The sequence below is a fragment of the Thalassophryne amazonica genome, chromosome 13 (genome assembly GCF_902500255.1).
Source record: "Thalassophryne amazonica chromosome 13, fThaAma1.1, whole genome shotgun sequence".
Taxonomy (NCBI): Eukaryota; Metazoa; Chordata; class Actinopteri; order Batrachoidiformes; family Batrachoididae; genus Thalassophryne; species Thalassophryne amazonica.
Genome location: NC_047115.1, coordinates 37875708 through 37890225, shown reverse-complemented (window position 1 = coordinate 37890225; position 14518 = coordinate 37875708). Strand labels below are relative to the sequence as shown.

The following is a 14518-nucleotide window of genomic DNA, read 5'->3' as shown; positions in this document are numbered from 1 at the left end:
TTCTGTCTCTTCGCTCCACTCAAATGTAATCCATTAAATAAGCATATACAAGGTTAAATGCAGAAGATTGACATTTAATTGGCTGAAAGGGGGGAATCAACGATTTGGATGTGTAATTTATTCTGTGATTGTGTGTCAACTTTCTCACAATGGCAGCCGTAACCTGTGACAACAGTTGGAGAGATGCAGACTGGGTCCATTTGTCTTTGCTGTGTGTTGTTAGGCAGAAAGGTCACTGTAATGATGTGTTGGATCATTCAGTGACCACATTGGGAGGGAGTAGCTGTAGAAGGCTCCCTCTAGTGAGGCTTGCCTTTTATTCTGTGGCCTGACCAGAATGTTTCTTTCCAATGCACCTTCTTCCTTTGCGGCAGGTATCGTTTTGCAGAGATTCGCTATCATCGGCCGGAGGAGACACACAAGGGGCGGACAGTCCCTGCTCATGTGGAGACAGTGGTTTTGTTTCTGCCGGATGTTTGGCATTGTCTTCCTACCCGCTCAGAGTGGGAGGTGCTGTCACGGCGACTCCGGGAGCAGCTGTCTGAGAAGCTGTCGGCCGAGCGAAAGGAGGCGAATGGAGAACAGGCACTGAACCGCTAATCCCTCTCTTCTCATTTCCGCTTCTCACAGGAAGGCACAGGACTTTAAAAAACAAAACAAAACAAAACAGTCCAGATACATGCCACACACAAACACTGACACCAATGCAGATACATTATTGTTCCACCAAGCCTCACTTAGACTTGTGTTGTTTATTCCTCCATGTGTCCCCGTCTCCTCTGCTCCAATCCGCACCCTCCCCTCCACTACATCCAGCAGACACATACAGTGGAAGCAGTGAGACTAGGTTTTATAGACCCCATTCGCAACTGATAAAACAGCTTCCAGCTCTTAAAACATCACATAATTTGGTGCTAATCTGGGTATAATCTGTAGTCAGTATCATTTTGATCAGTTATTATGAAATACTTTATTGCAAATGTCTTAATTAATAATGCAAATTGGCAAAAATTGTTTAAATTTGAACCTGTGGTGATTTTGTTTCATGCTGGAATCTGTGGAGTCAGCTGTTCATAGATGTTTGTTGTAGGAATGTGTATATCTTTATTTATTTATTTATTTTTTAAAACCTTGAAAAGAGAACCTCCCAAAGACCTGCTTATTGCTGTTCTTGTTGCTGAATATTACGTTCTCATTTGGACAATTTGTAGAATTTGGTTTTTGCAGGGCATTTGGTTGGACAGAAGGACAGATGGCTTCTATGTGATGTAGGTCTATAAAACCCATAAATGACAGAACCCACTACCCCAGTCATAGACCATGCTAGGGCCACCTTATCTGCACTCTGTTTGAAGACCAGCTTCAGTTCACCTGATGTACCTACACGTCTTTTCAGCGCACCTCTTTATTGATTTTTACCTTTTTTGTGTTCCACAGATTGATTGATTGGCAGCTGGGGGAAATTCTGTTGGTTTTTAAAAGAGCTAGAGAGCTTCCCCGTGTACGCCTCAATAGCAGTGGACTTTAACACAGTCAAGCTCACTAGGACGAGACAATGAAAGGCAGATGTGATCTTGCTTCTTTTCAGGAGTGCAGTACTGATTGTTTCTTATCCCACCTCTTTCTATCTCTCTGCCTGTCTCAATAATTCCCTGTCAAGGAGGAAGAGGAGAAGGATGAAGAAGAATCAAAGGAAGTTTGTACTCCTACTCACTGGGCGAAACTTGACCCGAAATCAATGAAGGTAAGAATCAAAGAGCAGCTCTAAGTATTGATAGAGTTCTCCCAAGAAATTTTTAGTGTAGTGGTGCTGTTGGTACCTATCACCCGAAGCGGCGTGCACTCGGGGTCCAATCTGACTTTGTGTCCTGAAGTCCTAAGACAAAAATGAAAATCTTTTAGTACTGTTTGTGGTCGGACTCTGCTGAATTGTTGATTATTGAAATTAATCAAAATATTTGTTTCATTGACGGTGTATACATGTTACAAATGTGCAATAAACTTAAAGAAAGAAAGAAAGAAAAAAGACGATTTAGAATGTGTGAGATTCCAGACTTTTTTTTTTACACATTTCCCTGCATAATTTTCCCCTGCAAAATTTTAATAATTTGAAAAGTTTGAATTCCCAAGTCGCAATCTCACCAGGCTGGTGGCATTCACTTCAGAGTGTGAAAATATCACCTTGTCCTTGTGATTCAGATTTTGTCACCCCTCTATATTGTCCAAATAAAATAAAATAGAAAAAATAAAGGTCCAGCTTTCCTCCCCGTGTCAGCAGTTGCATTTCTGGGTGTGTGATGTACATTTTGTTACAAATGTAAAAAGCACAAATTAAAATTTGTGCTTTTGGCAAAGATTTATATGCAACCACTTTTCTTCAGTTTATCTCCAATAAAGCATGTCTAAAAGGAAGCAGGGCCTTAGGTGGCCTGCAAGGTGCCAGTTAGTGAGCCTGCTTCAGGCAGAACACAGCAACAGGCTTAAAGCTGCTCTTGCTGTCTGACAAACGTCACGCAGATCACGTTAAGAATCACAATGTTTTTTTACTTTTTCTTCTAAATGGTGGTTTGGTTTAGGAGCTCTGATTAGGGGTCGACCAACATGGATTTTTAAGGGCCAGTACGATTATCGGCAAAGTTTGGAAGTGGATATTTGCTTGCAGTAAAAAGTGTCAAAATTTAGAATGTGTTCTGAGCACAAAATTTTCTGTAAATGTTTTGCAGCATATGTTTACTTCAGAACATTTCAACATGCCCTTCACACAGTAAGTACAAGGAGCTATAAATAACATTACTATGAAATTGAACAAACATACAAATAAATACAGCCAACACAGTTCCAGTCTGCACTCTGTCTTCTTCTATGTCAGTCTGTGGGACAGCAGCCTTCAGCACTAACAGGCTGAACGTCTCTTAAAAAAATCAAGTGGCCGGGACTTTGCTATAAATCAGAAAGCAGTGATTCATATTTTAAAAGAGTGGTATGCCTGAAGTAAGGGGCCATTTGCACCATGTGATGGGTACTTCTCAGACATCAGTTGTCTATGTGAAGCAGAATAGCTTAAATTAAGATCCATGTTTTGTAATCTACTGTAAGAGCCACAATTTGAGGCATTTTAACTTAAATTATATAAATTTCAGATATGTCACTTTATGTGTAGGTAATAAATACAGGTAACCCCTCATTGACTTGCGCAAGTTGGGGTCCACAAAATCGGACCGCGAGTTATCCGAAACTGCGAGTTAATGAGGTTGACCAAAAAATAAAAGAAAATGCTGATAATGCCGCTTGGTTTGGAAAAGTGGTGAGAAACTGACCAGATGGACAGAGTTTGAGCGTAGAAAGGAGAGGGCAGGGAGCAGCACCCTTGAAAATCAGGCTAGCTGGAACAGACTTGGTAACAAAAACTCTTTGGCCTGTAATACTCTCCTTTAAATGCAGTGATCCTTATTTGCTTAGTTAGAAAAAAGAAGTCTTTTGGCCTTGTTTCTGTGAGCAGGTACCCTGAACTGTCAAATATTAACCAACAGCATTCGCCCTCATCCACCAAGATCAGTCTTGTTTTTCTATTTGTTCATTTAGGGCTTTTGGTTTTTTTTTTGTTTTGTTTTTTTTAGGTAAATGACCTACGAAAAGAGCTGGATTGTCGGGCTCTAAGCTCTAAGGGTTTAAAGTCACAGTTGATTGCCCGTCTCACCAAGCAGCTGAAGGTGGAGGAGCAGGTGGAAGAGACTAAGGAACCCGAACAAATGGAGAGCAAAGCTCCCGAGGAAGAGGAGCCATCTCATCCCGAAGAAGACCGAGAGGTACAGTGGGCCTTCTGAACAAAATGAGCATTTGGATAAGTTAATGATTTACCAAAATAGATCAGTTTTGGCATGCATAAGGTACTGAAAGACAAACACATTGTTTGGAAAAATTGTTGAAAATTAAAAAGGTTGGGGTTTTTTTAAGCTTTTATGCTGTTTTGACACCATTAGTGAAGATTTGGTGTGTAATAATTCACCTGACATGACTTGTGAACCAATTTTAAACAGTACAGCTACATCGATTTGGGGACCCTTGGATCAATATGAATTATTTGGTCTAATTTTATTGTTGTGAATCAGGTGAATGAAGCTGTTGTGCTTCTACTTAGGTGTGTTCAAAGGTGAGACTCTCAAAGGTTCAGAACAGGAAAGTCAGTTTTAGAGCTTATTAAATGGCCACTTTTACTCCCAAGCTGCACGTCTGTGTGTGGATTCTCCCTGATGCTCCCCGAGGGTTTTGAATAGCTGTCATCGCAATAGTAAGGCTGCTTTACAAAATGTGATGGTAACATGTAGGATGTCACTTTTCATATGAACTGTAGAAGTGTTGGATACAGATTTATGGTCATAGTGAACTGTTTTTAAAGTAGTACCTGCATAAATCCTGATACAAAGGTACAATGAAATGCAAGCATTTGTCAGCAGTTCATTTGAATGGCGCACGCAGTCTCTGCAACTTTGTGCTCCACTCGATGTGGTATAGAGCTTGACACACATCTGGTTCTGAGCACGGGAAGCACTTTTAACCTTGATCTTTGGTAGGAGGAAGAAAAGAAGAGACAGGAAGAACTTGAGCGGCAGCGAAGAGAGAGGCGCTACATCCTCCCCGAAGAGCCAACCATCCTCGTACACCCGAACTGGGCCGCCAAGAACGGCAAGTTTGACTGCAGTGTCATGTCCCTGAGCGTGCTGCTAGACTACAGACTGGAAGACAACAAAGAACATTCTTTTGAGGTGAATCTTCCAACCAAAACACCTTTTGTCTTGTGCTGTTGCAAATGTGAAGAAAACGTACCATACACGACGTGTGTGCTGTTCCTCTTCAGGTTTCCCTGTTTGCTGAGCTCTTTAATGAGATGCTGCAGAGAGACTTCGGATACCGGATATATAAAGCCCTCGCCGCTCTTCCCACCAAAGATGAGAAGAAGGAAAAAGAGAAGAAGGCCAAAAAAGAGGCAGAAAAGAAGGATGCTGAAAAGCATGAAGTAAAGAAGGAAAAAGATGACGACTACACAGAGCCACCCATGAAGAAATCCAGGGATGAAGAAGAGGAGAAAAGGAAGGCAAGTCTCTCAATCCACTGTGGACTTTATTTAGAGATTCGCGAAACAAATGGTTTGTTTTCATGAAATCGTCTGATCTGTTCTCAACTAGTACGATCAAAAGGTTGTGAAAAAAGAGTGGCCTCGTGACGAGGAGGAGAATGAAGATGATGCAGAAGAATATGACCCCATGGAGCCTGAGGATGCAGACGATGATGATGAGGAAGGTAACCCCCCCCCACCCCTTGAGTAAAATCCGGTTATTGTGATGTTTTGTGCAATATGACTTGGTCCATGATGAGAAACCATGCACCACGCTGAGCGTGTGATGGATCATGTTTCCACATTTTCTGAGGCCTTTGTTGAGGAAAAATAGTTGATACATTTGATATTCACTGTTCACTTTTTTAGAAGTTAAAGATGACAAAAAACTGAAGTGAGGAATTAAAAAACAAAAACTTACATCTGGTGATTGTTTTCAAAATGACACACTACTGTCTACATTTACTCTTGTTTTTTGTAGACAGGGATGATGATGACTTCAATGACAGGGAAAGGAGAGACCGCAAAGATGATCGTAAGTCGTCCAAAGAAAGGTCCTCTAAAGACAAGGTTTGTTTCTTGCTTGCTAAACGTTACGTAGAAGATGACACACTGCAGAGGCGTGACGTGAAATATAAATATGGTTGTTGCACCAGGAGAAGAAACAAATGGTCACACACAATAAGGAGCTGCTGATGGCGTTCGTCTACTTCGACCAGAGCCACTGTGGCTATTTGCTGGAGAGAGACCTGGAGGAGATCCTGTACACCCTCGGCTTGCATCTATCGCGTGCTCAGGTGGGCGCACACGTGCAATGTCTCTTCGATGTCATGAAGGGTTTTAAGCAGCAGCTGCTGTGTACGTAAATAGATCTGTGTTTATGCTGTGGCTGGAAAAGTCATCAAGCAGCTAAACGACAAATTGCTTGTAAATAAGTGGCAGAAATTAAAATGGTGTTTTTAAAAGTCAGATTTCTTTTTACTTTGAAAGACAAACTCACTTCAGAAGAGGGTTTCTTTTTTTAGTTAAAATTAATTTACACACTTTTTAGCAGTGCAAGATGACTTAGTACTTTTTGTGTTACTATTGTAAATCATATTTGATATAAAATGAAAAATCTTGTACTGAAGACATGTAGTTGATCTTGTTTTTTTTATGCTGATCTATAATTATCTGATTCCTGACTGAAAACTGTGATTTTGCTAAAACAGTGACTTGTATGATTCCTTTGCACTACTCATAACACTGGGACCATTTCGACTCTTTTTAGATAAAGAAGCTTTTGAACAAACCGGTGGTCAAGGAGTCTTGTTATTACCGTAAACTGACAGACAGAGGAAAAGATGAGCCTCTTCCTCCTTTTAGTGATACTCAGATCGACAACATTACCGGTGAGATAATGTCGGCTTTTGTTTGAGTGCACATCATTAGTCAGAGTTTGAGGCTTTAAATACTTGTTTTTTTACTTTTCTCTCAGGTAACAGGGGGCTACTGCCGACTTCTAAAACACGCGTTCAGGCAGAAGCCACTGAATCTGGCAACATGATCGTGTATAACGGAGCCATGGTCGATATCGGGAGCATGCTACAGAAACTGGATAAGAGTGAGAAAGCAAGAGAGGAGATTGAACAGAAACTCATTATCCAGGATGCTAAAATTGGTATGATTACTTGTGTTGTAAGCATGGTTATTTTCTAATCAATGTCAGCAACTTCAAGTGTGTGTGTGTGTGTGTGCGCGTGCAGGGGGGGGTCTGTGCTGATAAGAGTACTGCAGGTGTGCCAGCATGACTGAGCTCCAAATTAATTTTTATTTATTTTATTTTTTTTTTTGGCATAATTCTTCATTGATTATAAAATGTCGTCTCCCAGCCCCCCGCTAGAAAAGTTGTATAATTAAGTTGTTGATCTCTCACGGTAGTGACAGTATTAAGCAATCAGTTATCTTGGCACATCGTCACACCAATGCTAGCTATGCTAGATATTTCGGCATTGGTGAACAAGACGAAACCTTTCTCTTGCTCATTGGACATCCTTCTCTACAGGCTCTTCTCTAAAGTATTTGAGGTAATAGGTCCTTGTGTTACTAAAATGGTAAATCTTTCTCTGTCCACCGGTGTGTTTCCCAGTGCTTTCAAGCATGCCATAGTGTTGCCTCTACTGAAAAAAATCAGGTTTAAATCAGATGGAGCTAAGTAGTTTTAGACCTATTTCTAAGCTCCCATTCCTGTCTAAGATCCTCGAGAGGGTGGTTTCAGACCAACTGACACTCTTCCTGGATCAGAATAACATTCACAACAGGTTTCAGTCCAGTTTTCGTAGACAACACTCTACAGAAATGGCTCTTCTGAAAGTGTCCAGCTACATTATGATGTCTGCTGATGCTGGGAAATGCACTGTGTTAGTACTCTTGGATTTGTCCTCTGCCTTTGATACTGTTGACCACCAGGTCCTGCTGAGTAGATTGAGGGATCATGTCGGACTGTCGGGGTCAGTTCTTCAGTGGTTTTTCTCATATCTGTCCGGGTGTAGCTTTAGCGTTTCTGCTAACCAGATAAGGTCAGAGTCTGCGGACCTGTTATGTGGAGTCCCTCAAGGTTCTGTTTTGGGCCCCATTTTGTTTTTATTGTATTTGTTCCCTTTATGTAAGATCATTCAAAGATTCACTGTTTCTTACCAGTTATATGCGGATGACATCCAGCTTTACTGCTCCTTTAAGCCGTCTGAGATTAAGAAGCTCAATTCCTTCCTCCATTGTTTAGTGGAAATAAAACAATGGCTAAGGAATAACTTTCTTCAGCTCAATGCAGACAAAACAGAGACATTGGTTATTGCCCCTGATGCCCATATTCCAGGTATTCAACAGTACTTGGGTGACCTGGGCCAGTCTGCAAAATCAAGTTTTCGAAACTTGGGTGTCATCTTTGACAAAGATATGTCTTTAGTACAGCACTGTAAACAGCTGACGAGGAACTGCTTTTTTCAACTAAGAAACATCTCTAAGCTCAGGAAAATGGTGTCACTAAATGATTTAGAGCTTATTATTCATGCTTTTGTGTCAACACGTTTAGACTATTGTAACAGTTTGTTTTCATGTCTAAACAAGGAGTTGCGTTGACTGCAGTTGGTACAGAACTCTGCAGTGAGAATTCTGACACAAGCCAACAGGAGGACTCACATTTCCCCAATTTTAAAGGAGTTTCATTGGCTGCCAGTGTTCTACAGGATCAATTTTAAAATTTTGGTTTTAACCTTTAGAGCTCTACATAGTCAGGCACCTTCCTATATCTGTGACCTCATCCAGCCTTATGCCCCTGCCAGGGCGTTGAGGTCTGTGGATCAAAATTTGTTGATGGTTTCACGCACCCGTTTTTCAACCAGAGGAGAGCGATCCTTCCAGGCTGTTGCTCACAGGCTTTGAAATGGTCTCCCGCTCTCTCTGCTCACTGGACTCTGTTGACACTTTTAAAAGCCAACTTAAGACCTTCTTTTTTACATAAGCTTTTGCTTAGGTTTTGGGCTGCTATGCTATGTTTTTAAATGTCTTGGCCACTGTGTGGTGTATTGTGCTTTTTATGTTGTGAAGCACCTTGTGGCTCTTGTCTGTGAAAGGTGCTATACAAATAAAATTTATTTACTTACTTACTTACTATGGCACCAGTGTAGTGCCTACCCTTAACGTCAAGTAGCAACTTTGTGGTTTTCTCTCTGTTGTCATGAAAAATGTTTGTCACCTAAGTTGCAAGCTACACTCTGTGCCAGTAGTTCATCAGGACAGTGATCTGGCAACAATTTGAGCTTTGCTACAGAGGAGTCCAGTGTCGCTGTGTTGAGCCTTCTCTCTTATGTGATTGCTCTTAAAGTGGGCTGGCACATTGCTAACGACTGCTGCGTACAAAATGCACTGATTGGTGAGTTGGCACACAAATTATGATACAAGTCTTACTCATATGGGACTAGCTTAACATGGAGAGGTGAAGTAATTATTGTCAGTAGGGCTGAAACGATTAGACGAGTAATTCAAATAATTCGATTGCAAAAAATGTTCGAGGCAAATTCTGTGCCTCGAAGCTGTTTAATGTTGTAGTACATATGCCAGGCCTGTGTGTGGCGCTGTAACGTCCCCAGAAAAAAACGAGTACAGCATGTGCATAAGCTGTGTAAGAGCTAATCAATTTAGCACAAAAGCTACAGGTTTCCAACGCGACACACAGACTAAAATAAAGCCTTTTAAGAGAAAGAGGGTCCTCGCTGATCATCTGAAATAGCTTACTGTGCATTTAAAATGAAGCAGTGTAATTTTTTTGTTTTGTGTGTCAATTAACTAAAATTCACATTTTAGTTATTTGACCGTGTTGTGTCCATGTGTGTTCCCATGTCAGTAAAGACTCGAGCACGCTTTATTTTCTGTAAAATGATTATCAGTTGCTTCAGGTTATACTAATCCTGTGTGAACACGTCAGTAGTGTAGTCTGGGAAAGGAGATTTCTGCTGTTTATCAGGTTTGGAGGCGCTTTGATGCATTTTGAAGATGGTCACTGTGCCGTGCGATAACAACTTTGCACTTGAGATACATCTACTTACAATTTCTGTATCATTCTGCTCTTGTCTCTGCCACAAAATTCTTTGAACATGTTCATGATGGCGGCTCACCTTGTGCATTCTCTCACTGCGTTTTTGGACCACCTTTGGCACCTGGACAGAGCGCTTTGCGGACAGGCAGCGCCCCCTGCATCTAGATTAAAAACATAAAGCTGCAAAATCTGTGGAACAGGAAACATGCATGTGCTTGTATGAGAAGTGTTCAAACCACCTGTTCTACTGAAGGCACACTGAGCGCACACCGCTGCACCAATGGTGATGGTAGTTTTACGGGAATTAACAGAAATCCGTGTATTTAACTCCGTGGTGAACATTTCCGGGTTATTTTTGTTTTCCTGGCCCATGTTGGATATATGGTCTGACTTCATATTTGTAAAATTGTTTGGTAACATCTGGAGAGATGCTGCAGTGGATATTAAGTCTCAGGTTTTCATGTCCTGATTTTACACTGACGGATAAAACGTGCCACTGCTCGTCCACACGGCAGCAAATGAGAGACGCCGTTACAGATTTTACGTGAACTCTGCATCATGCAGAAACTACAAAGAAATGGATCAAAACATTGTTCTGCTGCAGGGAGATGATATAAAGTTCTTCAGGAATAAATTCCAATGGGTCTGGTTTGATCAAAAAGGATCAAATAATTCAAACTGTCTCCATACAAATGTGATATGTCAGCCTGCTAAATCTTCATTTTATGGTTTCCTCTGTTACATTGGTGTGAAATATTCATGTGGAGCAAAATATAAACATTTAAAATGCTTGTACAACCCCTGGCAAAAATTATGGAATCACCGGCCTCGGAGGATGTTCATTCAGTTGTTTAATTTTGTAGAAAAAAAGCAGATCACAGACATGACACAAAACTAAAGTCATTTCAAATGGCAACTTTCTGGCTTTAAGAAACACTATAAGAAATCAGGAAAAAAATTGTGGCAGTCAATAACGGTTACTGTTTTAGACCAAGCAGAGGGAAAAAAATATGGAATCACTCAATTCTGAGGAAAAAATTATGGAATTGTGAAAAACAACACATCACTAGTATTTTGTTGCACCACCTCTGGCTTTTATAACAGCTTGCAGTCTCTGAGGCATGGACTTAATGAGTGACAAACAGTACTCTTCATCAATCTGGCTCCAACTTTCTCTGATTGCTGTTGCCAGATCAGCTTTGCAGGTTGGAGCCTTGTCATGGACCATTTTCTTCAACTTCCACCAAAGATTTTCAATTGGATTAAGATCGGGACTGTTTGCAGGCCATGACATTGACCCTATGTGTCTTCTTGTAAGGAATGTTTTCACAGTTTTTGCTCTATGGCAAGATGCATTATCATCTTGAAAAATGATTTCATCATCCCCAAACATCCTTTCAATTGTCCAAAATATCAACATAAACTTGTGCATTTATTGATGATGTAATGACAGCCATCTCCCCAGTGCCTTTACCTGACATGCAGCCCCATATCATCAATGACTGTGGAAATTTACATGTTCTCTTCAGGCAGTCAGCTTTATAAATCTCACTGAAACGGTACCAAACAAAAGTTCCAGCATCATCACCTTGCCCAGTGCAGATTCGAGATTCATCGCGGAATATGGCTTTCATCCAGTCATCCACAGTCCACAATTGCTTTTCCTTAGCCCATTGTAACCTTGTTTTTTCTGTTTAGGTGTTAATGATGGCTTTCGTTTAGCTTTTCTGTATGTAAATCCCATTTCCTTTAGGCAGTTTCTTATGCCGCGTTCACACCGGGCGTGATCAGATGCTACAAATTTGCATGGGTCGCCAGGCGACGGACGCGCGTCCTTTGCCCGGTGTGTCGCTCTGCTTGGGTGCGTCATCAAATAGGAGGAGCTTCCATTCTGCTCGCCAGCTCCGGTTGTCAGTCAAGCTAACATGATGGACCTTGATCAGATGGAGCGAGTTGCTGTGGAAAGCTCCAATACAGAGAGTATCATTATTTGCTGCAGGAGCTGTGTCTGGGCGACGGCCGCTTTCAGCGGTACTTCCACCTCTGCGGGACCCAGTTTGAGGATCAACTATCCCATTCGCGCGCGCACATGTAAACAATTAAAAAAAAAGAAACTCCGCTGCTTGCTGCAGCTGGCTCTTCCCCCAAAATACAGTCACCATTTGTTTTATTATACATCTGTGTAGTTAATTAATAAAATATTCTCTACAGACAATTCGCTCGCGCGCACGTAAAATAAAAAGAAAAGGAAAAAGCTCCGCTCCCGCTGCTGCAAGTAGGGCTGCTGCTTGCTCCAGAAACTCTGTTATAATTGTGTTTAGAAACCAGTCACCATTTGCTTTATTATACAGCTGTGTAGTTAATAAGTAAAATAATCTCCAGGACGATTCGCGCTTTGACGTTTTGATGTCTTCCTTGGTCTACCAGTATGTTTGCCTTTAACAACCTTCCCATGTTGTTTGTATTTCGTCCAGAGTTTAGACACAGCTGACTTTGAACAACCAACATCTTTTGCAACATTGCGTGATGATTTACCCTCGTTTAAGAGTTTGATAATCCTCTCCTTTGTTTCAATTGACATCTCTCATGTTGGAGCCATGATTCATGTCAGTCCACTTGGTGCAACAGCTCTCCAAGGTGTGATCACTCCTTTTTAGATGCAGACTAACGAGCAGATCTGATTTGATGCAGGTGTTAGTTTTGGGGATGAAAATTTACAGGGTGAGTCCATAATTTATTCCTCAGAATTGAGTGAGTCCATATTTTTTTCCCCTCTGCTTGGTCTAAAAAAGTAACCGTTACTGACTGCCACAGTTTTTTTTCTTGATTTCTTATAGTGTTTCTTAAAGCCAGAAAGTTGCCATTTGAAATGACTTTAGTTTTGTGTCATGTTTGTGATCTGCTTTTTTTTTTCTACAAAATTAAACAACTGAACATCCTCCGAGGCCGGTGATTCCATAATTTTTGCCAGGGGTTGTAGAAGTCAAATATTGATGTGATAACATTTGTGCATCGTTTTGCACAACACACAAATTCAGTGTCCCAGAAATGCTGACATCAGCACTGAATGGAAAAATCCATGTTATTCCCATAAGTGAATAAGAATCAAATTTAAACCCAAATCAGTGTTCCTGAGAACTAAAAGTGATGTTGGTGACTATTAATGGTAACAGTAGATGGAGCTCTACTTGTATTAAATTTTATTTTAGCTCATGTTAAGACTGTCATTTGCTATAAAAGCACAAATTGCTGAAGTCAAATGTTAAGATAAATGTAGAGCGAGAACAGTAACATTCCATTGCAAATATGTAGTTTTATGAAATGGTAATACTGTATTCTAATTCATGTGACAGACAGTATTATAGTTCTGTTATCTTGCAGATATGGGAAAGTATGCTTTTATGACTTTCAAGGCTCTCTCATCACCGCACACAGCTTTGTGCACAGAAAAAAGGGAAGCAAATGGATAACTAGATAGAAAATGACTGTACAGTAGAATTTGAGTGGTTACTTCCATCTGTCATTTATATCGAGCTTTCTGAACCTATGCAAATTGGTCAGAAATATTGGCGTCCTTTGGTAAAATTACGTTTGTCCGTCCGACTTCAGACTGCTTTGGTTTAAATCAAAAACTCACTCTGCCTTCGATTACAGTGTTTTATCTAAACCTGCTTAATCTGTTTTTGTATGGCCTCCTTTCAGATGAAGATACGAAGGTGAAGGAGCAGCTGGAGCAGGCCAACAAGGTATTGACCAAGGAGCTGGAGGAGGTGAAGAACACACTGAGTCAAACTGAGCGCACCCTGAAGACTGTGGAGGAGCAGAAAACAAACTATCATGCGCTGCTTCAGCAGACGTCAGACACACTGGTGTCCACTGTCAAAGAGCTGACCGTTACACTGAAAAAGGTACAGCTGCTTATTTAAAATGCATATTAAAGTTGATTTTCATCCACTTGTTTTTAATCTACTTGTACCTGATTTTTTTTTTTTTGGCTCTAGGACTCTGATTTGAACCAAACTGGTGATGAAGTGCAGACATCCGAGACGAACGGTGCTGATGAATGATTGACACCTTTTAAATTATTGACACAAATCTGTGACACTGATTGTCTTTAAAATGTGTAAATAGTAAGAAAACAAGCAGAATTTGTTTTATTTGGACCTACTGTCTCATAAGTACATGTATAAATTTATTCACAAAATTGTTATGGTTATTTAACCTCACCACATAATTTAATTGTCTCACATAGGCTAATTTTAATGACACTGAAGCACTGATAAGTTTAATTTCATAGTTGCGTTTGTCAGTTCTGTGTGTGTGTGTGTGTGTGTGTGTGTGTGTGTGTGTGTGTGTGTGTGTGTGTGTGTGTGTGTGTGTGTGTGTGTGTGTGTGTGTGTTTTTTTTTTTTTGGCCTTTTAGACATTGAAACGCCACGAGCAGGGGTGGTGGCCAAGTGGTTAATGCGCTTGGTTTCGGTTCGGAAGGTTCTGGGTTCAAATCCCACCCCTGCCACATTTCTCCATGTAATGTGGAGTTGCGTCAGGAAGGGCATCCGGCGTAAAACCTGTGCCAAATCAACATGCAGATCCACCTTGGATTTGCTGTGGCGACCCCGAGTGCAAACAAGGGAGCAGCCGAAGGGACTTACTAGACATTGAAACGCCACAAGTTGATTTCAGCTATTCGGCTTGACTGGTACTTAAAAGGGAACTTGTTTTCCTAATCAAGAATAATGATGCGATTTATGTGAAAAATAGTTCATAAAGTATTTAAAAGAAATCTTCTGGTTGGAAAATGAGTTCCGCGTCAGATTTTCTTTTTAATGCATC

General features: G+C 40.8%; 1 protein-coding gene across 2 annotated transcripts in view; it reads left to right on the top strand.

The window, feature by feature from the left end:
• The window catches only part of ccar1 (cell division cycle and apoptosis regulator 1), a 35893-nt gene extending 22006 nt beyond the window's left edge, over positions 1-13887 (top strand). For both annotated transcript variants that reach the window (XM_034185065.1, XM_034185064.1), the window contains exons 15-26: positions 375-585; positions 1661-1744; positions 3618-3806; positions 4572-4763; positions 4856-5092; positions 5184-5298; positions 5595-5683; positions 5770-5910; positions 6384-6504; positions 6591-6773; positions 13389-13594; positions 13688-13887. In XM_034185065.1, the coding sequence (XP_034040956.1) occupies positions 375-585; positions 1661-1744; positions 3618-3806; positions 4572-4763; positions 4856-5092; positions 5184-5298; positions 5595-5683; positions 5770-5910; positions 6384-6504; positions 6591-6773; positions 13389-13594; positions 13688-13753 (1834 nt within the window). In that variant the 3' untranslated portion in view covers positions 13754-13887. The remainder of the gene's footprint in view (positions 1-374; positions 586-1660; positions 1745-3617; positions 3807-4571; positions 4764-4855; positions 5093-5183; positions 5299-5594; positions 5684-5769; positions 5911-6383; positions 6505-6590; positions 6774-13388; positions 13595-13687) is intronic.
• The last annotated feature ends 631 nt before the right edge of the window (positions 13888-14518 follow it).